The sequence below is a fragment of the Crinia signifera genome, chromosome 4 (assembly GCF_055691185.1).
Source record: "Crinia signifera chromosome 4, ASM5569118v1, whole genome shotgun sequence".
In the NCBI taxonomy this organism is placed as follows: Eukaryota; Metazoa; Chordata; class Amphibia; order Anura; family Myobatrachidae; genus Crinia; species Crinia signifera.
Window position 1 is genome coordinate 69,408,984 of NC_139220.1, and position 27,201 is coordinate 69,436,184.

Consider the following 27,201-nt stretch of genomic DNA (forward strand, 5'->3'; position numbering starts at 1 on the left):
AAAAAACGGGGTGCATTTAACATGGGAGCCCAGATAATACATAAGTACCAATTCAGTCCCTTCTCAGCCCTGCCTACTTGCTTAAGCCAGCCCCACTCCCTCTTATGCTGGTGGGGCATATGTGTTTCTGGGACTGTGGGGGCATTTCTGGCACTGTGGGGGCATATGTGTATTTGGCACTGTGGGGGCATATGTGTCTCTGGCACTGTGGGAGCATATCTGGCACTGTGGGGGCATATGTGTTTCTGGCACTGTGGGGGCATTTCTGGCACTGTGGGGGCATATGTGTATTTGGCACTGTGGGGGAATATCTGGCACTGTGGGGGCATATGTGTCTCTGGCACTGCGGGAACATATATGGCACTGTGGGGGCATATGTGTCTCTGGCACTGTGGGGGCATATCTGGCACTGTGGGGGCATATGTGTATTTGGCACTGTGGGATAATATCTGGCACTGTGGGGGCATATCTGGCACTGTGGGGGCATATGTGTATTTGGCACTGTGGGATAATATCTGGCACTGTGGGAGCATATCTGGCACTGTGGGGGCATATGTGTATTTGGCACTGTGGGGGAATATCTGGCACTGTGGGGGCATACTGTATGTGTATCTGTCACTGTGGGGGCATATCTGGCACTGTGGGGGCATATGTGTCTCTGGCACTGTGGGGGCATATCTGGCACTGTGGGGGCATATGTGTATCTGGCACTGTGGGGGCATATGTGTCTCTAGTACTGTGGGGGCATATCTGGCACAATCAAGGTACAGTCCATGTCCCCTTATGATAGGCCACACGCCTAATTTTTCAGCGCGCCTCTGGCGCGCACAAGCATTCAGTCTTCCAGAGAGATGGGGGGTATGAGCCAGTGCTCTGCACTTGCCCCCTAGGCTAAAAGTTGCCAGCCAGCCCCTGCCTACAGCATGTGCTGTGCTGACTGCAGGCTCAGCATGACCTCTCACGCTGTCAGTGAGACACTCATGCTGAGCCTGCTGTCAGCACAGCACATGCTGTAGAAGTGTGTGCTACTGTTGCTACCCGGGAGGGATGGAGGGGGAAGGGAGGGGTCAGACCAGGGCCCCTTCAGCAAGCGTGGGCCCGGGTAATTAGTACCCGCTCCCCCCTCTCTCGGCTCCCCTGTGTGTGTGTGTGGAATAAGAGTTTGCTTGAGATATTATTAGGTGACTGCACCACACTATATACTGTAGATACATAGCAATCATCGTACAACCACATTTATTAAAACACCCAATTATGATCCTATAAATTAGGATTAACAATGATTGTTCAATATCACAATTAGTTTGTGTCATACTTCTAAATGTTCATGCCAACTAGCTGAAATCATCTGAGTTATCACATATTCCTGAATACATTTATGTACAGTGAGCATACCCTATTTTTTATTTAGTTGTTTCATCAGATGTTAAGCGTTGAAATGCTGGTTACTGCATCAGTACGACGAATAGGCTACAAATGGTAAGACAAAGTTTGGGTTTCCTATTATGTATGCTATCAAGGCTGTGGAACTGATCGTTGAGCTCCCATGGATGTAATTCTTTATTTGAGGTGTGCAAATGTGTTTAATGTTAGTGTTTTAAGTATGAAAAATGAGAATACTTTTATAATTTTTTTTTATCAAATGTATTAACCATGACATCAAGTACAGTAGATGTACTGTGATGTACTACAGATGTACTGTAGTGTTGAGCCTCTCTGTACTTAGCACATCATGTAGTTTATCTTCTCAGCAGTAGTGCATCTCTTATGGTGTGTACACATTCCTTTGCTATTCGACTTAAGATTCGATTGCTGTGCAATCTTTGCTAACTCTGTACTATTTACATACAATTCATGCTATCTACATTCGATTTGCACTATATTGTGATTGCTGCATTGTCTATTTGACTTTTCGGTTTCAGCTGAATGGGAGCACGCATCTGCATCGAATCAGGATAGAAAGCTTAAAAACATGTTCTATATCCATACGATGTATATGTGATTCCGATCCGAGTTTGACTATATAGTCAAAATCAAATGTCAAATTGTACCATGTGTGCACACCATTACAGAATTTTATAATGTTTACAAATATGCCGGTGACACCGGCTCTGGGGATTAGGCAGTAAATGGAACACACATTTTAGAACCCTTAACCCCTTCCTGACAGAGCTAGTTTTTGCGTTCCTGACAGAGCCATTTTTTTCAAATCTGACATGTCTCACTTAAGTGGGGATAACTTTTTTTTGCTTTTACTTATCCCAGTGATTTTGAGATTGTTTTTTCGTGACACATTGTACTTCAAATTAGTGGTAAATTTGGGTCGATACAGTCTGTGTTTTTTTGTGAAAAATACCAAAATGTCGTGAAAAAATGGAAAATTTAGCGATTTGCAAAATGTTAAATTTTCTGCTTGTGAGACAAATAATCTTACCACTCAAAATAGTTAATAACTAACATAGACCATATGTCTACTTTATGTTTCCATCATTATTTCAACTTCCTTTTAATTTTTTTGGACACTAGGAGGCTTACAATATGAATAGCAAATTCTCAAATTTTCAAGAAAATTTCAAACACTGATTTTTTTAGGGACCAGTTCAGTTCTGATGTGACTTTGAGGGACTTGTATGTGAGACACCCCCATAAATGATGCCATTTCAAAAACTGCACCCCTCACAGTATTCAAAACAGCATTTTGGAAGTTTGTTAACCCTTTAGGTGTTTCACAGGAATTAAAACAAAGTGTAGGTGAAATTTCAAAATTTCATTTTTTTTGCAGATTTGCAATTTTAATACATTTTTCTAAGGAACACAGTACATTTTACTAGAGAAATGTGACTAAAAATTGATTCCCCCAATTCTTTTGTTTTCATAAATATCCTATATGTGGCCCTAGTGTGCACGTTGACCAAACCACAGGCTTCATAATAGAAGGAGCAACTACTTGATTTTGGAGCCTCCTTTTTATGAGATTATTTTTTAGGCACCATGTAGGTTTCTAGGCACCATAAGATGCTAAAATTTAGGAACCCCCCCACAAGTGACCCCATTTTGCAAACTACACCCCTCAGGGAATTCATCTAGGGGTATAGTGTACATTTCAAACCCCCAGGGGTTTCACCAATTGTGGTCCAACTGGGCAGTGAAAATGAAAAATTAAATTTTTTACACAAAAATGCAGTTCTGGCTCAAAATTTTTCATTTTCACAAGGAATGAAGGAGACAAAGCCCCCCAAAATCTGTGCCCCAATTTCTACCGAGTACGGCAATGCCTCACATGTGACCAAAAAATACCAGTTGGGTGCATGGCAGGACTCAGAAGGGAAGGATTGATTTTTGGATTTTGCAGCTCAGATTCTGGTGGAATTTTGGTGGGTGCTATGTCGCATTAGCAAGACCCCCCAAGCACCAATACAGTGGAACCCCCCCACAAGTGACCCCATTTTGCAAACTACACCCCTCAGGGAATTCATCTAGGGGTATAGTGTACATTTTAAACCCCCAGGGGTTTCACCAATTTTGATACAAGTGGGCAGTGAAAATGAAAAATTACATTTTTTTACACAAAAATGCAGTTCTGGCTCAAAATTTTTCATTTTCAGAAGGTATGAAGGAGAAAAAGCACCCCAAAATCTGTGCCCCAATTTCTCCCGAGTACGGCAATGCCTCACATGTGACCAAAAAGTACCAGTTGGGTGCATGGCAGGACTCAGAAGGGAAGGAGTGATTTTTGGATTTTGCAGCACAGATTTTGGTGGAATGAATGGTGGGTGCTATGTTGCACCAATACAGTGGAACCCCCCCACAAGTCACCCCATTTTGCAAACTACACCCCTCAGGGAATTCATCTAGGGGTATAGTGTACATTTCAAACCCCCAGGGGTTTCACCAATTTTGATACAAGTGGGCAGTGAACATGAAAAATTACATTTTTTTACACAAAAATGCAGTTCTGGCTCAATATTTTTCATTTTCACAAGGAATGAAGGAGAAAAAGCACCCCAAAATCTGTGCCCCAATTTCTCCCGAGTACGGCAATGCCTCACATGTGACCAAAAAATACCAGTTGGGTGCATGGCAGGACTCAGAAGGGAAGGAGTGATTTTTGGATTTTGCAGCTCAGATTCTGGTGGAATTTTGGTGGGTGCTATGTCGCATTAGCAAGACCCCCCAAGCACCAATACAGTGGAACCCCCCCACAAGTGACCCCATTTTGCAAACTACACCCCTCAGGGAATTCATCTAGGGGTATAGTGTACATTTCAAACCCCCAGGGGTTTCACCAATTTTGATACAAGTGGGCAGTGAACATGAAAAATTACATTTTTTTACACAAAAATGCAGTTCTGGCTCAAAATTTTTCATTTTCACAAGGAATGAAGGAGAAAAAGCACCCCAAAATCTGTGCCCCAATTTCTCCCGAGTACGGCAATGCCTCACATGTGACCAAAAAATACCAGTTGGGTGCATGGCAGGACTCAGAAGGGAAGGAGTGATTTTTGGATTTTGCAGCTCAGATTCTGGTGGAATTTTGGTGGGTGCTATGTCGCATTAGCAAGACCCCCCAAGCACCAAGACAGTGGAACCCCCCCACAAGTGACCCCATTTTGCAAACTACACCCCTCAGGGAATTCATCTAGGGGTATAGTGTACATTTCAAACCCCCAGGGGTTTCACCAATTTTGATACAAGTGGGCAGTGAACATGAAAAATTACATTTTTTTACACAAAAATGCAGTTCTGGCTCAAAATTTTTCATTTTCAGAAGGTATGAAGGAGAAAAAGCACCCCAAAATCTGTGCCCCAATTTCTCCCGAGTACGGCAATGCCTCACATGTGACCAAAAAGTACCAGTTGGGTGCATGGCAGGACTCAGAAGGGAAGGAGTGATTTTTGGATTTTGCAGCACAGATTTTGGTGGAATGAATGGTGGGTGCTATGTTGCACCAATACAGTGGAACCCCCCCACAAGTCACCCCATTTTGCAAAGTACACCCCTCAGGGAATTCATCTAGGGGTATAGTGTACATTTCAAACCCCCAGGGGTTTCACCAATTTTGATACAAGTGGGCAGTGAACATGAAAAATTACATTTTTTTACACAAAAATGCAGTTCTGGCTCAAAATTTTTCATTTTCACAAGGAATGAAGGAGAAAAAGCACCCCAAAATCTGTGCCCCAATTTCTCCCGAGTACGGCAATGCCTCACATGTGACCAAAAAATACCAGTTGGGTGCATGGCAGGACTCAGAAGGGAAGGAGTGATTTTTGGATTTTACAGCTCAGATTCTGGTGGAATTTTGGTGGGTGCTATGTCGCATTAGCAAGACCCCCCAAGCACCAAGACAGTGGAACTCCCCCACAAGTGACCCCATTTTGCAAACTACACCCCTCAGGGAATTCATCTAGGGGTATAGTGTACATTTCAAACCCCCAGGGGTTTCACCAATTTTGATACAAGTGGGCAGTGAACATGAAAAATTACATTTTTTTACACAAAAATGCAGTTCTGGCTCAAAATTTTTCATTTTCACAAGGAATGAAGGAGAAAAAGCACCCCAAAATCTGTGCCCCAATTTCTCCCGAGTACGGCAATGCCTCACATGTGACCAAAAAATACCAGTTGGGTGCATGGCAGGACTCAGAAGGGAAGGAGTGATTTTTGGATTTTACAGCTCAGATTCTGGTGGAATTTTGGTGGGTGCTATGTCGCATTAGCAAGACCCCCCAAGCACCAAGACAGTGGAACCCCCCCACAAGTGACCCCATTTTGCAAACTACACCCCTCAGGGAATTCATCTAGGGGTATAGTGTACATTTCAAACCCCCAGGGGTTTCACCAATTTTGATACAAGTGGGCAGTGAACATGAAAAATTACATTTTTTTACACAAAAATGCAGTTCTGGCTCAAAATTTTTCATTTTCAGAAGGTATGAAGGAGAAAAAGCACCCCAAAATCTGTGCCCCAATTTCTCCCGAGTACGGCAATGCCTCACATGTGACCAAAAAGTACCAGTTGGGTGCATGGCAGGACTCAGAAGGGAAGGAGTGATTTTTGGATTTTGCAGCACAGATTTTGGTGGAATGAATGGTGGGTGCTATGTTGCACCAATACAGTGGAACCCCCCCACAAGTCACCCCATTTTGCAAAGTACACCCCTCAGGGAATTCATCTAGGGGTATAGTGTACATTTCAAACCCCCAGGGGTTTCACCAATTTTGATACAAGTGGGCAGTGAACATGAAAAATTACATTTTTTTACACAAAAATGCAGTTCTGGCTCAAAATTTTTCATTTTCACAAGGAATGAAGGAGAAAAAGCACCCCAAAATCTGTGCCCCAATTTCTCCCGAGTACGGCAATGCCTCACATGTGACCAAAAAATACCAGTTGGGTGCATGGCAGGACTCAGAAGGGAAGGAGTGATTTTTGGATTTTACAGCTCAGATTCTGGTGGAATTTTGGTGGGTGCTATGTCGCATTAGCAAGACCCCCCAAGCACCAAGACAGTGGAACCCCCCCACAAGTGACCCCATTTTGCAAACTACACCCCTCAGGGAATTCATCTAGGGGTATAGTGTACATTTCAAACCCCCAGGGGTTTCACCAATTTTGATACAAGTGGGCAGTGAACATGAAAAATTACATTTTTTTACACAAAAATGCAGTTCTGGCTCAAAATTTTTCATTTTCACAAGGAATGAAGGAGAAAAAGCACCCCAAAATCTGTGCCCCAATTTCTCCCGAGTACGGCAATGCCTCACATGTGACCAAAAAATACCAGTTGGGTGCATGGCAGGACTCAGAAGGGAAGGAGTGATTTTTGGATTTTACAGCTCAGATTCTGGTGGAATTTTGGTGGGTGCTATGTCGCATTAGCAAGACCCCCCAAGCACCAAGACAGTGGAACCCCCCCACAAGTGACCCCATTTTGCAAACTACACCCCTCAGGGAATTCATCTAGGGGTATAGTGTACATTTCAAACCCCCAGGGGTTTCACCAATTTTGATACAAGTGGGCAGTGAACATGAAAAATTACATTTTTTTACACAAAAATGCAGTTCTGGCTCAAAATTTTTCATTTTCAGAAGGTATGAAGGAGAAAAAGCACCCCAAAATCTGTGCCCCAATTTCTCCCGAGTACGGCAATGCCTCACATGTGACCAAAAAGTACCAGTTGGGTGCATGGCAGGACTCAGAAGGGAAGGAGTGATTTTTGGATTTTGCAGCACAGATTTTGGTGGAATGAATGGTGGGTGCTATGTTGCACCAATACAGTGGAACCCCCCCACAAGTCACCCCATTTTGCAAAGTACACCCCTCAGGGAATTCATCTAGGGGTATAGTGTACATTTCAAACCCCCAGGGGTTTCACCAATTTTGATACAAATGGGCAGTGAAAATGAAAAATTACATTTTTTTACACAAAAATGCAGTTCTGGCTCAAAATTTTTCATTTTCAGAAGGTATGAAGGAGACAAAGCACCCCAAAATCTGTGCCCCAATTTCTCCCGAGTACGGCAATGCCTCATGTGTGACCAAAAAGTGGCAGGACTCAGAAGGGAAGGAGTGATATTTGGATTTTGCAGCACAAATTCTGGTGGAATGATGGTGGGTGCTATGTCGCATTAGCAAGACCCCCAAAGCACCAATACAGTGGAACCCCCCCACAAGTGACCCCATTTTGCAAACTACACCCCTCAGGGAATTCATCTAGGGGTATAGTGTACATTTCAAACCCCCAGGGGTTTCACCAATTTTGATACAAGTGGGCAGTGAACATGAAAAATTACATTTTTTTTACACAAAAATGCAGTTCTGGCTCAAAATTTTTAATTTTCACAAGGTATGAAGGAGACAAAGCACCCCAAAATATGTGCCCCAATTTCTCCCAAGTACGGCAATGCCTCACATGTGACCAAAAAGTACCAGTTGGGTGCATGGCAGGACTCAGAAGGGAAGGAGTGCTTTTTGGATTTTGCAGCACAGATTTTGGTGGAATGAATGGTGGGTGCTATGTTGCACCAATACAGTGGAACCCCCCCACAAGTCACCCCATTTTGCAAAGTACACCCCTCAGGGAATTCATCTAGGGGTATAGTGTACATTTCAAACCCCCAGGGGTTTCACCAATTTTGATACAAGTGGGCAGTGAACATGAAAAATTACATTTTTTTACACAAAAATGCAGTTCTGGCTCAAAATTTTTCATTTTCACAAGGAATGAAGGAGAAAAAGCACCCCAAAATCTGTGCCCCAATTTCTCCCAAGTACGGCAATGCCTCACATGTGACCAAAAAATACCAGTTGGGTGCATGGCAGGACTCAGAAGGGAAGGAGTGATTTTTGGATTTTGCGGCTCAGATTCTGGTGGAATGAATGGTGGGTGCTATGTGGCATTAGCAAGACCCCCGAAGCACGGTGAAATTATGAACCTAATATTCCATAGATGTGTGGTATATTTTAAAACACTCCTTTATACATAGGCCGGGTTTGTCGGGGCAAGTGTCACACTGGAAAATAGTTTGCTTTCTTATTCCCTTTTTATAGCAAACTTTGCACCTTTTTTGTGTCCGGCCCTTTTTTCCAGTGGAGGGGATTTCATCAGGAAAATGCTGCCCTGGTACAATACGGGGACCAGTACTAGAAGTACTGGGGCCCTCTGCCTGCTGGTTCCCAAATATTAGGCCCTTTATGACTTCCTCTTGAAAGTGCATAAATGTCCCCCTCTGGCCGGTAGAACGGAATAGCACGTAAGCGTTATACAGTGCCATCTGGATGATATACACGGCCACCTTCTTGTACCAGATTTTTGTTTTCCGCAGGGCACTGTACGGCTTCAGTACCTGATCTGAAAGATCCACTCCGCCCATGTACCTATTGTAATCCAGGATACAATTAGGTTTGGAGGTGTGGGTACTGGTACCTCGTACAGGGATGGAGGTGGTACTGTCTCCGTGAATTGTTGTCAGTATAAGGACATCCCTCTTGTCCTTATATTTGACCAACAACATATTTTCGTTGCATATTCCCCTGCTTTCACCCCTTCTCATTACTTGGGCAATGTGCGTTTTTGGGAGGCCTCTTTGGTTCTTGCGCACAGTACCGCAAGCTGCTGTACCTCTTGAACCAAGGGCCTTAAACAGGGGGATGCTGGTGTAAAAGTTATCCACATAGAGGTGATAACCTTTATCCAGGAAGGGGTGCACTAAATCCCAGACAATTTTCCCACTAACACCTACGAGGGAGGGGGGGCATTCTGGCGGTTCAATTCTTGAATCCTTTCCTTCATAAACCCTAAACCTGTGGGTGTACCCTGAGGTGCTTTCACACAGTTTATACATTTTTATGCCATACCTTGCCCTCTTACTGGGAAGGTACTGGCGGAATTTAACCCTTCCTTTAAAATGTATAAGGGACTCGTCGATACAAATAAATTTTTCAGGGATGTACACCTCTTCAAATTTGGCACTGAAATGATCAATGACCGGCCTGACTTTGAATAGCCGGTCAAAGGTGGGATCATCTCTGGGTGGGCACTGTGCATTAACGGTACAAATGTATAAATTTAAGAATTGTCTCAAATCGAGTCCGGGTCATGGCCATACGGTAAAATGGAGTACTGTACAGAACATCTGTACTCCAATATTGCCTAATTTCTGGCTTTTTTACTATGCCCATATGAAACACCAGACCCCAAAACGTCATCATCTCTACTGCATCTACAGGGGTCCACCTAGCAAATGATGACGTGGGGTTTTGAGCAATAAACTGCTGGGCATATAAATTAGTTTGGTCCACCATTAAATTTATAAAATCATCAGAGAAAAATAATTTGAAAAAGTCAATTTCTCTGAGACCTGTGGAATCAAATTGGATTCCTGGCATGGCCAAAAACTCAGGTACCTGGGGCTCAAAATTGTCTGGTGGTGGGGTCCATACGAGATCAATTATTGGGGGGGGGGTCTCAGCTGCTCTACGGGGGCGTCTTTGAGGGGGTCCCTCATCACCAGAGGAGGAAGAGGAGCTTAAGGCAAATCCTTCAAATTCCCCGCTTGCATCACTGGCTGTGTCAGAGTCAGAAGCAAGCATGGCATATGCCTCCTCCACTGAATACATTCTCCTGGATGACTGGGAGGACATTTGGGAGGACATTTGGGATGCCATTTTTATTTTTGTGTTACTGGTAGTGAAATGTTTCAACACGTGTATAGTGTAGGGGGGGGTACAAACTTTATTTCAATCCGGGGGGTATGTAGTGTGTAGTGTGTATGTAGTGCAGAAAAAAAAAAAAATACTTTATACCAATAAAAAAAAAAAAAATGAAGGGGTTAAAAATAAAAAATTTAAGGGGTTAAAAAAAAAAAAAAAAAGGTCCTGCGCCAAAAATTGAGCACAGATGTTGGTCAGTAACGTCTGTCACTGAACAGCGCTCAAAGGCAACAGGAATTTGATCAAAAAAAAAAAAAAAATAGATCAACCCTGTGCCGAAAAAGATGATCAGTGATGTACGTCACTGATCAGCGCACAGCGGCCACAGGACACCCACAAAATCACAGTGTGTGTAAAAAAAAAAATTAAAAAAAGACCCCACAGCACACACACAAAAAAAAAGGTGATCAGTGATGCGACACTGATTACCAGTGAGGTGCAGCAGGTGCACAACCTTTGGTGCAACTGACAGGTATATATATAAAAAAAAAAAACCTCTGTACCCCCAAAAAAGTTGCTGATCACCTCAGATATAGTGATCAGCACAAAAGGCGGGGGCAGCAGACACAAAATTTAGCACTCTCTATCACTCTCTGTCACTATCTCTCTCTATCTCTCTATCTCTCACTATCTATCACTCTATGACACTGCAGCAGCAGCACTGACAGGTATATCTATATATAAAAAAAAACCTGCGCCCCCAAAAAGTTGCTGATCAGTTAATTTATACTGATCAGCACAAAAGGAGGGGGCAGCAGTCAGTTATATAAAAAATATATAGCACAATCTGTCACTATCTCTCTCTATCTCTCTCTCTCTATCTCTCTCTATCTCTCTATAACTATCACACTGCAGCAGCACAAAATATAGCACTCTGTCACTAGGCCTCTCTATCTATCTCTCTCTCTCTATCTCTCTCTCTCTATCTATAACTATATCACACTGCAGCAGCACAAAATATAGCACTCTCTGACACTATCTCTCTCTCTATCTCTCTCTATCTCTCTCTATCTCTATCTCTCTCTATCTCTCTCTATCTCTCTATCTATCTCTCTATCTAGCTATTACACTGCAGCAGCACAGGAAGGCACAAGTAGCAACAGGATCCAGGAAGCAGTGATGAAGCAGCGATCAGGTAAGTATGGAGCAAGGTTCTGGTCAGTATGGCGGCAGGGGGGTACGGTGACCGCACTGCACGCTATTCCAGACCGGAATGGCGTCTGCAGTGCAGTCACCGTTAGTTTAAATCCCCCTCCTTGGCTGTGATTGGTCCGTCGGTCCGACGGACCAATCACGGCCTTTGGGGGCGGGCGGGGTGAGGTGGGGTGACACCAGTGTCACCCTTACACCCCGCGGTGATTGGTGCTGTACTTTACAGCACCAATCACCTCTGATCCCGTGTCACCGGCGAACGTTATTCGCCGGTGACACAGGAAAACGCTGTGAATGGCTGTTCACACTGAACAGCCAATCACAGCGATCGCCGACGGGGGGGCGGCATCGCAGCCCCCCCTGGGCATGCACGGACATGTCTGCTGTCAGGGACAGCAGACATGTTGAAACTGTCACCGCGTCTATAGACGCGGTGACAGTTTAAATCCATGACGTACATTTACGCCATGTGTCGGGAAGTGCTTCCCGACCATGACGTAAATGTACGTCAAATGTCAGGAAGGGGTTAAAAAACAATTTTCACTGTTACATGAGTTGATACTGCAAAAAAACCCAGAGATTCTAACTAGAAAAATTGACTCTGAAGAAAATCTTAAAAAAAAATGTATTAAGATCATACAAAAAAGCACCATATGATCACATGAAGTTACATGGGGCCTGTTGTATCAAGCTTCAAAAAGTGTTAAAGTGGAGAGTGCAAAACAATCAGCTCCTACCTTTCATTTTTCAAACCCAGACTGTAACATGACAGTAAGGAGCTGATTGGCTGGCAAGTCTAATAATTGCCAGAGCGAAAGCTATGTTTTATAAAAAATATTCAACAGTAACACCCCATCACACAGAAAAGCAAATTACTGGGTTAGAAATTCCTACCTGGTAATTGGCTGTATAACATGGGTATTTCTTCTGTGTGAAAGGGTCAACCCAGGTCGTAAATGTCGGGTTTCTGAAACTGGAATTTACCAGGGTCGAGGACCAGGGATTTTCGGTTCACCCTTTCACACAGAAGAAAGGGTAGGAATTTTTAACCAGGTAATTTTGCTTTTCTGTTTGATGGGGTGTCAGACTGGGACTGGCAAAATTAAACAGCATTAAAAAAATGCTGGGTTAAAGCTAGGATTTTCAGATATTTATGACAGTGGCATAAATGAACAATGGACATAATGGGGTTAGAAAGCCAGACAGGAAGTGTAACATTATCAGAGGGGAGCATAACATGCCTAGGAAGGGAGAAGGGGTTTTGAACAATGATGGAGATGGAACACATATCAGGGTCAAGTAATCCCTAGGATATAAGTATTTTGATGGCTGAACCATAGGGTCCAAATGCATACCTCAGAACATGACCCTCTCCAGGAGGGACAGAATGCGCTGTTCCTGGACTTCCCTCTTAATATATGATATCCATCACCTTTTAATCAAAAATGAAGGTGAAGTCCAGGATATACAAAATATGCCATGTGATGTGGGATTCCTGAAGGTGCCAGGTGTCTGTCACTCATTTTTACCTCGCAATGTGACTAGGACGCACCTGGAGACTTTGCTGATTAAGGACGGGATGTATTAAGACGAAAATGCCGTAAAACCCCCGTTTTACCACATTTTCAAATGTATTAATCCCCGGCCACTGCGTCACCGAAGGGCAGGGTATTTGCCACCTTTGGGTGGCAATACCCTATAGAAGCCTATTGGCTTCTATTGCCACCCATTGTCCGCCGTCTCCTACCCCCCTCCCCATCCTCCGTGCTGCTCCTCCTCCCCCAGCAGCATGTCACAGCCGGGGATGTCCTTCTGGCTGCAGGGGGAGGAGGAGACGCTGGGGACCGATGCAGAGCCAAGGAGGTGACGGCAGGGGCTGGCTGGCAACTTTTAGCCTGGGGGGCAAGTCCAGAGCACTGGCCCATAAGTAACAGAGAATCATTAAATTTAGGTTTAAAAATATGTATTAATAAAAAAAACAATAATAGGACACCACAGGCTGCTCCCCTGTATAATATCAGGACACCACAGGCTACTCCCCGTCTTATAATAATAATAACAGGACAACACAGGCTGCTCCCCCTGTATAATATCAGGACACCACAGGCTACTCCCCGTCCTATAATTATAATAGGACCACACAGGCTGCTCCCCTGTATAATAATAGTACCCCCATAGGCTGCTCCTCCTGTATAATGGGACCCCCACAGGCTGCTACTCCTGTATAATAAAAGTACACTACAGGCTGTTCCTCTGTATAATAGGACACAATTGCCTGCTCCCCCTGTCTTATAATAATAACAGGACCCCATAGGCTTCTCCCCCTGTATAATAACAGGACCCCACAGGCTGCTCCCCCTGTATAATAATAACAGGGCCCCCCACAGGCTTCTCCTCCTGTATAATAAAAATACACCACAGGCTGTTTCCCCTTTATAATAACAGGACACAAAAGGCTGCTCCCCCTGTATAATATCAGGACACCACAGGCTACTCCCCTTCTTATAATTATAATAGGACCACACAGGCTGCTCCCCTGTATAATAAAAGTACCCCCATAGGCTGCTCCTCCTGTATAATAATGGGACCCCCACAGGCTGCTACTCCTGTATAATAAAAGTACACTACAGGCTGTTCCCCTGTATAATAGGACACAACTGCCTGCTCCCCCTGTCTTATAATAATAACAGGACCCCACAGGCTTCTCCCCCTGTATAATAACATGATCCCACAGGCTGCTCCCCCTGTATAATAATAATGGGACCCCCACAGGCTGCTCCCCCTGTATAATAATAATAATGGGACCCCCACAGACTGCTCCCCCTGTATAATAATAATAATGGGACCCCCACAGGCTGCTCCCCCTTATAATATTAACTGGACCCCCACAGGCTGCTCCCCTTAGAATAATAACTGGACCCCCACAGGCTGCATCCCCTAAGAATAATAACTGGACCCCCACAGGCTGCTCCCCCCTGTATAATAACTAGACCCCCACAGGCTGCTCCCCCTGTATGATAACTAAACTTTACAGGCTACTCAGCCTGTACAGTCCCACTCCCTTAGTTACCTTGATGCCAGACAGTCAGTGTGTAGTGAGGCAGGCTGCAGCACAGGCAGGAAGTAGGTGGAAGTGGAACACAAAGAGTATCTGTCGTGGCCTCCTGCACTAGACATGTCCTCAGTGCAGGAGGCCGGCGGCCATGTTTATGGAGACCATCGGAAACTGGTCAGCCTCCCTGGCTGCAGCAGCAGCCTCATAACAATGGCGGCCCGCACACAAAATGATTCAGCGGCCCGGGGGGCACATGGCACATTGACCCCCGGCCCAGCCCGCCCCTGGGTGATGGAGACCACACACAGGTATCTCAGGGTGCCTCCGTCACTGCACCGCGATGCTAGCTGCATATGTTAGTACATGCGCTAGCATCGTGGCGGAGGAGTGGTATGTTAATACATCCTGCCCTAAGTTAAGTTGAGTCTGATCATGAAGCGCAATGGAACTTTACATGGAAAAAGGGTTGCGGCTGCTGTGTCATATTGCTCTTCATATATAGATTCTGACTCGCACACAGATATTGAAGGGTCACATACTGAGGGCCTGCTTCTGGTTTCCACGCTCCCCTGCCTGTACTCAGGGCTGTGAGCCTAATGCACATGCACATTTCAGCGCATATGCTTATGCGCTGGGTGCAAACTGGCACAGTGAACTGAAAGTTCACCATCCCATTCGCACCCAACAGTGCGGGCGGGGAGCAGCGGTGGATAGACTGGTGGGTGTTTCCATGAAAACTCTTGGTGTTCCCATTGGTGACTAAAGTAATAGATCAAGGTGTGGCTGTAGATGTAGCTTATCTAGACTTTAGTAAGGCTTTTGACACTGTCCCACATCGCAGACTGTTAAATAAACTTAAAAGCTTGGGATTGGATTCTAAGAAAGTTGAATGGATAAGAGCATGGTTGCAGGACAGAAAACAGAGAGTTGTAGTAAACGGAGTACAGCCAAAGGAGGGAAAGGTTACAAGTGGAGTACTTGGACCAGAGCTTTTTAATATCTTTATTGGTGATATTGCAAATGGAATTGAGGGTAAAATGTGCCTTTTTGCAGATGACACAAAGGTATGCAATAGGGTAGACACATCAGGAGGGGTAAAACAAATGATTGATGATCTAGGTAGATTAGAGGATGGTCAAGAGCATGGCAACTACAGTTTAATGCCAAAAAATGCAAAATCATGCACTTGGGTTGCAAAAATCCAGAGACTAAATACAGTATAAATGGCACTATAATGGAAACTACAGAGGAAGAGAGGGATCTAGGTGTCACTATTTCAGGGGACTTAAAGGCAGGTAGGCAATGTAACAAAGCAATGAAGAAGGCAAGTCAGATGCTTGGTTGCATAGGGAGAGGTATCAGCAGTAGGAAGAAAGAAGTAATAATGCCACTGTATAGGTCATTGGTATGACCTCTTCTCGAGTATTGTGTTAGGTTCTGGAGGCCAAATCTTCAGAAGGATATAAATACATTAGAGACTGTACAAAGAAGGGCAACTAAAATGGTGCATGGCCTACATCACAAAACGTACCAGGAAAGACTAAAATATCTTAATATGTATACTTTAGTGCAGAGAAAGGGAAAGGGGAGACATGAAAGAAACTTTCAAATATATCAAGGTACAGGTGGGAGACATTCTTCACAGGAAGAGGAGCAGCAGAACACGAGGACATGCACTGAAACTAGAGGGAGGAAGATTCAGGAGAAATTTGAGGAAGAATTACTTCACAGAAAGAGTAGTAGATAAGTGGAATAGCGTCCCATCAGAGGTGGTAGAGGCAAATACAGTATTTTGCGTGCACTTTCCACATCATTCGATGGTCTGCGATCATCAAATTATGTGGTCCCCACCTCCTAGACTGCGAATGGATGTTTATGCAAAACATCCATTCACAGCTGTGGGGTGAATTCAGTTTTCGGGGGGGGGGGGGGGGGGGGGGGGTCGCAGCATTGCAAATCACACGCAGCACTGCTGTGAACTACAATTATGTCCTGAATCAACTATAAATTGACAGTCCTCATGCAATGTTATGCATTTTCAGTTTCAAAATGCCTTGCTATGGTTTGACAGTACATGAAGGAGATTAGTCTTACAACTGTTAATGTATATAGATACATTGGGGGACATTTAATAGGATGAGAGATTCAGAAAGTGAGAGATTTGGTAAGAAATCTCCAGTTTTTTTAAAGCGGCAATCAAGTACACTGTAAAACCAGTTTAATTTTGCAGTGTAAATGATTGCCGCTTTAAAAAACCTGGAGATTTCTTAGCAAATCTCTCACTTTCTGGATCTCTCATTCTATAAAATTTCATCCATTGGGAGAGCTTTCTGGGTATTAAGATGAGAATGAACAATGTTAAATATTTGCAAGTATAATTGGACCATTCTTCCACAGAAATAAAATGTAACTTTTCATAAATATCCCAACATCTTAAGTGTACCTTTAGCATGTCATACTTATACATTCTTAACTTACATAACTAAACCTGAAATAAAGACTCGGAGGCATAGGTTTGGCAGAAATTGTTAACTGATTTATTTGTAGCGATATTTTAAGCTAAATTGATTATTTAAATTAGATTAATTAATTAATGGTGGCCAAGAAAGAACGGCTACTACTGTAACTCCAGTAGCGCACGCAGGGGGGGTTTCTGAGTACCCAGAAACCCCCCCAGGAGTCCAAGGGCCCTAGGCTGGAAGCTGAGGGTCTCCTCTTTCCATGGGTATAAGAATTTTAAAAATCGGCCCTTGGAAACCGGAGATATCTGACTTCAAAGCAGTGGTCCCCATCCAAGCCTGTTAATTGCTTTCCCAGTCAGATATTTCAGGTTTTGTCTAACTTAGAGTTTTGCTGAGGATATATTCCAAAAGCTGGGGCTCTCCCTCTTTGATGGACACTAGGAGCTTGTCTCTACTGAGCCCAGAACCAGAGATATCAGCCTTCCAGCAGCTGGTTACTGCTCCAGCTCCACACACCTGGTATGTAGTTTTTTTATACTCCTTGGCAGATTGTTTTGCCTCCTGAACTCTGATCACCTAGTCCCCAATATTATTTGGTAGGTGGGATTCTCTAGTTTTTAATTCCATTAAAATCTAAGAAATCTATTTCCAGGAACTGGAGATATCTGCAGTCAAGCAAGCTGTCCTACCACCAGAAAATTATGAATAATAAGCCCACTCCATTATACACCCCTCCTCTGCATATTAAACATCCTCTACCACCCTGGCAGTTATGTATCAGGGCCCCTTCATTCATCACAATGCCCCCTTCTCCCACCCCATCACCCCCCATCTGTGCAGTAAAGGTGTAATTAGTGGAAATCACTGATCCAAGCCCTACATGCTGAGCGGTTGATATAATACCCTCTACCACCCGCGGTACATCAAAGCTTCCCCCACCCCTACCGCTGGAGGATCGGTAGGGGGCCCCAATACATTGCTATGCCCAGGGGTCTACACTGCTGTTGACGCCCCTGTTTATATATATATATATATATATATATATATATATATATATATATATGTGTGTGTGTGTGTATGTGTATATATATATATACATTTGGTCCATCTATAATACTCTAACTGACCCGGCATATACTGGGTCACCTAAGTGTCCATCTCCGTGCTTTGCTCCGCCCCTCTGGAAACCCCCTTCTGAAAATCCTGCGTTTGCCACTGAACTCCACCGCAAATCTAAACGTAACAGGCCTAACTCAAAAACAAGCGGTATCCAACTCCACCCAACAGCATTGACTACCCACCCATCCGGGTGGGGTCGCTGTCCCCAAACGGGTGATCCAGCAAAAGGCCTAAGCCAATGAGAGGTGAGTGCACCGCAAACAAGCCATTAAAACGTCAACATCAACACGTAGTGTGAGCTAATAGATTAAATCTGCCGTTCTTTCCCGCCTATCAGCTAACGCGATTAAACCCATCACCCTCGATAGAACAAAAGGTAAGGGAGGGTGGGGAATTCTGCAGGAAGAAGAGGAAGTCTCTTCCTCTTCCTGCTACCTTAACTCAGTCAACCTAGCCAGCCCTATGCCCTTATTGGATCCCCGAGTCACATTCATCCCAGTGTGATACACAGATGGGGATGTTTAATTCACTCCATGTTAAGTGCTGGCATTACGTTACTCTATAATTTTTTTTATTATTTTGAAATTGACTTTGATCAGTTTCTATTATTTTATTGTAGGTATTCATTTCAAGATGAAGAGGACATGTTTATGGTAGTGGATCTCCTCCTTGGTGGCGACCTAAGATATCACCTTCAACAAAATGTACGTTTCACTGAAGCATCTGTAAAGATCTTCATCTGCGAGCTGGCTATGGCGCTGGACTACTTGCAAAGCAGGAACATCATCCACCGGTGAGTCCCTGCGATTGTATCTCTGTATGTTCTGTCTATAATATATGTTCATTTTTCTGAAACGTGAAATGTATCCTCTGTTTCAGAATAGGTTATGCCTACAGCATGTCATTTGCATACATAGTAATATGGCAGAGTTGCCACAAGCTCCCGGTGGGAATGCAATCAAACGAAAAAAGCAACATACTTTTTCATTTTGTTATTTGGATCAATTTACCAAATGGGGATTAAAGGTGACCATACACGGAGCGATTTAGGTCCATGCGCTTTGAACTAGATTGCATCCCATCTAACTCAAAACATATGCAATGTGCTAAAGCAGCGTGTGTTGGACTAGATGCGATCTATATAAAAAAGTATGTGCTCGCAAATCAGAATCACTCCATGTATGGGCTCCTTTATATAGGAGGCCACGCCCCCTTGCGCCAGGCCAAACACCCCCCCACCCCCACATTTCTACGGGGCACGTTGACGTTTCTCGCGCCGTGGATTAAAATGTTGGGTGTGGAATGGGTTGCTGGGGGCCCAAAGCATATGCTTGCAACTGGGCCTACGAGTCACTAGTTCCGCCACTGCCCACCCTGCTAGTCTATTTAGGGATTCTCCTTGTTTCTTTTATTTATGATATTATTTTTCTTCAATTTATTTGTGTCCTCCTTATTATTTTTAAAAAGTTGGTGACCTTACTATTACATTCAGCACATGGTTTGATTTTTGTTTATTTGTTCATTTTGAATGAATAATGGTGTGTACACACGGTCAGATCGGATCGTGGATAGTATCTTAAAGCACATCCGATTTGCATACATTCTGACTATATAGTGCAGACCTGCACTATATAGCCAAGGCAGACAAGACTTTCTGCCTTGCGATACATGAACGCGCATCGGAATCGGATCCCTTAAAACCCTTGCGATCTGCATCCGATTCCGATCCGATGTTGACTATATCTTCAAAATCGGAAGGCAAAAAGTACCGTGTGTACACACCTTATGTTTTAGAAAGAAATGTTTTTTGGGGAAGGGCATGTTAGACAGAGGGGATTGGAAACAGAACAAGCAACCTGGTGACTGCTGACACATTGGGTGACATTCTAGGGGCTGAGAGTAAAGCGCACATATTTTTCGCACTCCACATCGCCGCTCTTCGCACTTTCTGAAATCGCATTTTTTAGTCATAATTCGCATATTTAATGGGATGCGCATTAGAGGATAAAAAGTGCGATGTAGTGCGATTTGCGGCGAATTGATGCAAAATTGTCACTAAAAAGTGTGATTTCTTCCGCCGGTGTGTGCATTTTAGACCAACAGGAGTGCGATTTACAAGACTGTCTCCACATGACAAATAACCCCCTAACCTTTTGGGCCACCTAGGTCCCCTCCATTCTGCATCACACCCCCTATATAAAGGGGCATTGGCGCCATTTCACTCTTTGATAGGAAGTAAGGAGCATGGAGAGGAGCAGTGGCAGTGTGAGAAGAGGAAGAGGTGTTGGTGGCAGAGTGAGGAGTCGCAGAGGGGCCAGTAGCAGAGGGAGCAGTGGCAGTGTGACCAGAGGAAGAGGGGCCAGTGGCAGAGGGAGCAGTAGCAGCAGCCAGGCAAGAGGAGCCAGTGGGAGAGGCAGCAGAGGACTGGTGAGGTCGACCTCCATTACAGGGAGTGGCAGCAGTGTGGCAGCCACCATGGCCACTGCAAGGGCAGCCCCAGACCAGGCCCTGGCGGACCAGGCCCAGCAGGAGGAGGTGGAGGATCCGCTGGCATCCCTATCCTATAGCCAGGACTTAGCCCATACCCCACAGCAGCTGCAGGAGGGCCACATGTCCGAGATGGAGGAAGATGGAGGTGAGGAGGAGGAGGAGGAGGAGGAAGAGACTGGCATGGAGGAGGATTTTGACATGCATGTGGAAGATATAGAGGATGAGGAGGAGGGTGAAGCTGGCCGCACCAAAAGTGGAAGAAAGGTCCGATTCAGCTATGAGGAGAATGTGGCGCTTGTCCGGGCCATCATACCCCTGTATGACCGCTTAATGGGGAAAAACCAGCACAAGACCACCTCACATCGTAAACGTGGTATGTGGAAGGACATCACCTAGGCGGTCAACGCTGTCAGTCATTGCAAGAGGCTAAGCAAAAATGTTAAAAAGCGGTTTAACGACATCAAGCGGCAGCTGAAAAAGAAAATGGCCATGGAGATGGAGGAAGCCACCAAGACTGGCGGAGGAAGCCCCACCACAATAACCTACACATCATATGAGGTGAAGCTCAAAAGAATTATCCCCCCTGAGGTCCTGCCTGGGATGCACATTGTGGATACCGATAGGCCGGCAAGCCCACCCAGAGCTGGTAAGTGTCACCACATGCAATATGAAACATACATGCCAATGTATTTAAACGGCAATGTTATTTTGTATTGTTATACTAATTAATGTGGTGCTGTGGAACTACATAGCCCAGCAAGGTCTGTCAATGGCAATAGTTTACACCTACTTTAAAAATGATCAGAATGCTGGGCCTTGTAGTTCCACAACTGCACATCTTTTGTTCCACACTGTAAAAAAAATTCTACCAGCTTCATATGTATATGGGCCAAAAACATTGGTGTACTGGTGGTTTACCAGTCACGCCTACATACCACAGATTTGCCCACAGTTGTAATGTGTCAAGCAGTGTTTTAATTTTTTTGCCTGACTACAGGTGCAAAACATCAATGTAAAAATATGAATAGTAAATAATATAGCCCTAAACCAAAGCTAAATTTGTCCTTTATTGTAATTTATGTCATGATTTTGCACAAAAGCATCTCCATTGCTCGGTACATAAAGTCTGCCGATCTTTCCTTTCACAGATTGTCCGTCCCGAAGTGATCAAGCATCCAAGAGAAGAAGCTCCCATGGTGCCGCATCTGTAGAAGCAGGTAAATGTTCAAACCACAGGCCATTACACATACAGTACACACACCCATTTCACATCAAATAATAAATCACATTACAATCATCTCCAGCTGCTACATTGCAACGGACATGAATGTAATGTGGCCTAGCCATGTCAATGAAGATTATTGTCAATGTTTCATGCAGGATCGGGGTCCATTTTTAAGTACATAGTACCCCTAGGTATGGGCATCTACCATCTCTGACCCTTTCCAAAACAGTACTGACGACAGAAAGGACAATATATGCATCTGTACTTCCTCTGTATCCACAGGTACTGTACAACTAGGACAACAATCCACAGAATCCTCTGATATGCCGGAAGATGACCTAGAGATAATTCTGGAACCAGTGGACACGTTTGCGGCTGAGGAGGAAATAAACACATCATCACAGTGTGATCTGCCACCAAGTGGGGTGACTCCAAACCCACCCCCACCCAGAAATACTCCCCCTACAGCTGCTTCTGCTGCCCAAGTAGCTACCTCCTTGGTACATTTCAAGGACAAACAACTAGAATTTATGGCCTCCCAAAGTCTGGAAATGGGCAACATTAAGGGGTACATGCGTGACACCTTTCTACAGTTGAGAAAATTGTCTAGGAGTGTACGGGTTGGTGTAGGTACTCAGGTGCATATGGCAAATAGCATAGACACCCGTCTGGCTGAACTTAGTTCTGCTGTAAGGGAGCAGAATATCCATATTGGCAGCCTTGCACAAAGTATTCATTCAATTAGTCAATCGTGTACTGCGCAGACCAATGCGTTGATCGCTATGCAGGCACAAATCCATCAAATGGAGGTGTCAGGTGTCATAGGTGCAACTACGTCTACAATTAGTAGTGTATCTAGCACACCAGTAAGTGGCTCACCAACTTCCCCACCCCGTCTGAGTATTAGGACCCGTGGTGGCGTGTGCGCAGGGTCAAGAGGTGGTAGTGCATGGCCTGATGGAGGGAGAAAATAATTATTGTCCTTTAAATAAATTGATAATGAATGTACTATGCTTGCATTTTTGTGACCTTAATACAAATTTCTATTGTTTGCGACTGCCAAATGCAGGTTATGTATGACATAATATACTGTAGTAAAAATGTCACAACGCATACCATTTTGTCTGTGTGTTATTCTTCAAACATTTGTTGTGTGATCTGTTCCATAATGTAATGATATATGGGCAAGGTATTGGTGGAAGATTCTGTTGTCTCAAATCTGGCCCATCCGAGGTTGTGGAACTACATATTTCAGCAAGCTGTGGCTTGAGCTGTCATGCTTACAGTGTGTCAGGGCATGCTGGGACATGTAGTTCCACAACAACAGGTGAGCCATAGTTGATTGCACAAAAATCACGTACATGTTGTGAATATACTTACAAGGTTTTTTACAGCAAGGGATAGGTCTGCACCACCAACTGTACCCTTGGACTGTGTCTATTGGGCTAAATGTGGGGGCAAGATGTTCGTGATAAATGTAATGTAGGTGAGTTCACTTCCAGCAAAGGTACATGTAGGAATAGAGGGCACATGTGCTTACCAGAAAAGTAGTGCCTGATGATGTCTGTATGCACCAGATTCCCCCTCTGCGTACCCCTCACTACCCGAGGTGTGGTAGGTTAGGCTTCCTGCGCAACTGCTGCATGATCCTCCTCCACATAGGCTGGTTGGTATAGGGCTATGGCCCTTATTCAGATCTGATCACAGTACACATTTATTCTCAAAATGGGCAAAACCATGTGCACTGCAGGTGGGGCAGATGTAACATGTACAGAGTTACATTTGTGTGAGTTATTTTGTTTCTGTGCAGGGTAAATACTGGCTGCATTATTTTTACACTGCAATTTAGTTTTCAGTTTCAACACACCCTACCCAAATGTAACTCTCTCTGCACATGTTACATCTGCCCCACCTGCAGTGCACATGGTTTTGCCCATTTTGAGAACAAATTCGTACTGCGATCAGATCTGAATAAGGGCCTCTGTTGTGTAACATGCAGCAAGCCTGGACGATCATCACTACTTTTGCAGGGTGGTAAAGCAGCAAACCAGATGACCGGTCCAAACACCGGAATCTACTTTTCAACACTCCAAACGTACGCTCCACCACATTGCGGGTTGCAATATGGGCTTTATTATACCGGTGCTGTGCAGGGTCATCGGGGGTGCGCAAAGGTGTCATGAGCCAGGAAAGACACCCATATCCTGAGTCACCTAAACCAAAGAAAGGAAGTTATTGCCTTATATGGTAAGGTATGTGCAGTGGGCAAATAGTATTTACTTGGTTAAGAGTAGTAGGCTGGTGAAAATTGAAACACACACACACATTTCAGCAGGTACAAAGACGAATAGAGAGGGTAAAATGTAAAAATGTACTTACCAAGTAGCCAGCCCTCTGGCATTTGTTGTTGGGTAAATCGTTTCCAGAGGCCGGAGTGTCTCAGAATATAGGCGTCATGGCAGTTCCCAGGGAAGCCTGCAACCACACTTAGGATTTTCAGATTAGCATCACATACAACCTGCACGTTCAGGGAGTGCCGCCCACGCCTATTGACATAGACGTGGCCCCGCACGTGCGGTGCCCTAATCCCATTGTGTGTGCAGTCTATAGCTCCCAGCACGTGAGGGAATGCTGAGAGTCTATAGATAGCAACCTTGTGGTCCTGCCACTCTGACTCAGAACTGGGGAATCTGATGTATGTCCGCCACAACTTCTTAAAAGCAAGTAACACTTGAGTAAAATGCTTTGAGAAAGTGGCTTGTGATACCCCCAAGGACCATGAGGTCACGGACTGAGTGGAGCCAGTGGCCAAATAGTAGAGGGTACACATTAATTTCTGCAGCCCAGACACTGCATAGTCCCCCCCCCCCCCCCCCCCACAAAAAAAAGGGTCCAAATCATCTCTCACCTGCTCATATAAGTTCAACAAATTATTGCGGTTTAGCCTAAACAAAAAACCCACAACCTGTTGATCCAAGAGGGAGTCCAGGTACAGCCTAGCACGATACATACGTGGGGTACGCACTATTTGGGCTGGTACCTGGTTCTGGTGCGCAGCTTCCTCCCTCCTGCCCAGCTCCTCCAAATGGGCCAAATCCAAAATGAGCAACTCAAATCCACTCTGCACAATCTCCATGTCTCAAACCCTCACAGGTGTCCTTAATGATGTGGGGGTATATGTAGGAGTGTTTGTGAGTAAAATTAAGGACACCTGTGATGACATTAACCATGTGTGCACTTAACCAAATTGAGTTCTGGGCCAAATCGCCCAACAGAACCTGGTCTGAAAAAATGGCGATTATTAGACACCTTAAAAGTGCGATTTGCGAAATCCCATTCCATTAAATAAGCGAATTGTATACTTTTGTATTGGAAAACATCTGGATGCGATAAGTGTGAATTTTTACCGCACTTTCAGTACGCATGACTTATCGCAAAAAATATGCGATTTAGGGACCTTTTCGCATCACATTAAATATGCGAATTCACGGAAAAATGCGAATTAGCCGTTTTTTGGAGTAAAAATCGCCAAAAAACACAACTCTCATTCCATAGAATGTCGCCCATTATATCTAAAATAAAATTGTGCTTGTGTCCTGGTTTATAGCTCAACTGACAAATACCTTATGGCTTTTAAAGGTGAGACAATCACCAACACAATACCTGAATTAGTCAAAGTTAAGATAAATTAGTTTATCTGGGGTACAGGAGAAAGCTATGATCACATGGTTTTATCTCTAGGCTCATTTTACTATAACAGTGTGCTCATTTTACTATAACAGTGTACTGTCAATTGCAAAATTAGGACTACTAACTTAATAATGAATATGTTAAAATGGGGGTGGACAAAAATGTTGTGCCTAGAGGTGGCCTGACCCCTAAATTTGCCCCCTGAAGCAGAGTAGGCCTAATTTTTATGGTAAGCAAACATAGATTTTAGCACCCCTCACTGTAGACGACGAAGTCTACTTTGCAAGGTAAAAAGGATTCTGAAATCCTCTACCAATAACGCTGAGGGAGCGATTCTGTTATTGTTAATGTGCACCAGTGCAATTCTAATGGTAAACTACAGTTAGGATATATGTGTTGATAGAATATAATTGTTGCCACCAGATATTGATAAATAGGTCAGTTAGTTTTTGATAAAGGGGATTAGTTCCAAATATTCAAAGACAATTTCAAGTGTGAATTAGTTATACGGATGTTCATTATATACAGAAATATATTACTAAACAAAATATTAAGTGAAATTATTGAAATCTATTAAACAGTATTATTATTCTCAGGCTGAGCTGAATTGCTATTAATGTTATACTTTCCTACCATTTCCCTCAGACTTGCCAGAATGGTAGGACAGCCGCTAATTATGATAGGGAAACTCATATCCTAGTTTGCTATGTTTTGCAGTATTCCATATCATAGAGTAGTGTCTTGCAGGAAACAATAAATCTGATATAATTAATAAATGAGCAGTGACTTGCAGTTGTGCATGCCCATGTACTTATAATGTATGTTCATGTAGACATACTTTCTGTATTTCCATTTAGGGTTAATAATGATGTACATTTGTTCTGTGCTGTTATAGGATTCTCTGTCAGCCAGTATGTGTATTTTGCATCCTCCTGGGAAACCGCTTAATTAGAGACTATTAAAGATGCTCATTTGCTGGAGATGTTTCAACATGTTGCATGGTTAGTTTGACTTATAATTGTTTTAAAAGATAGCAAATCATTTTGAGATATGCTAGAATAGGTACTATAGCACACCTAATGGTGTATTGCCACTACTCATATTTGTGCATGACCTTTATCACTTTAAAGCAGATGCACAAGCTTCAAAATGTGATAAAACGGAGAGTGATAACATGCCAGCCAAACAGCTCCTAACTGCAGGGTTGCCTATCCTCTGGGAATGGCAGGGGGGCTCCCGAAAATTGTGGCCATATGTGGTAGTCCACTCCTGTGGTACCCCTTTTTGTGTACTTTAGATTGCAGCTGCCTATTGCTGCCTGTTAGTCATCCACTGCAATGGTTAAAACACCTTTCCCCAGTTGCTAAGCAGCCCCAGTAACCTTTGGAGCACTAGGACCCAGGGACATGCAGCAGAATCCCTGAAGAGTGGAAAACTGAGGAGGGCTGTGATTGGCTGTGAGCAGGGTGGGGCAGGAAGCAAGGAGAGGAGTAGAGATGGGCAAAACGGATCATTAAGCGGAGCCGGGGCCCACCGGATCATTCAGTGAAAAGATACGTATCTTTTAGACAGGGCCTCGGCTCGCTTTAAAAAAAAAAGGGGGAATATACATGGCCGAGTGAAAACACTGATCGATGGCTGGGTGCAGAATCACCATCGATGGCAACCATCGATGGCGTCTGCACCGATGGCCATCCCTGGCAGCAGCAGCTAATCTTTCTATCATTTGTAGTCACAGCACTGTACTCAGTCTACAGAGGTAGTACATCTCAGCTGCCACAGGTGGCAGC

At 44.1% G+C, this 27,201-nt stretch overlaps 1 protein-coding gene across 1 annotated transcript in view; it reads left to right on the plus strand.

The window, feature by feature from the left end:
* LOC146074088 (serine/threonine-protein kinase 32A-like) overlaps positions 1 to 27,201 on the plus strand; it is a 496,785-nt gene that overhangs the window by 264,373 nt on the left and 205,211 nt on the right. The window contains exon 5 of the mRNA XM_083181822.1: positions 18,626 to 18,799. Within this exon, the coding sequence (XP_083037948.1) occupies positions 18,626 to 18,799 (174 nt within the window). The remainder of the gene's footprint in view (positions 1 to 18,625; positions 18,800 to 27,201) is intronic.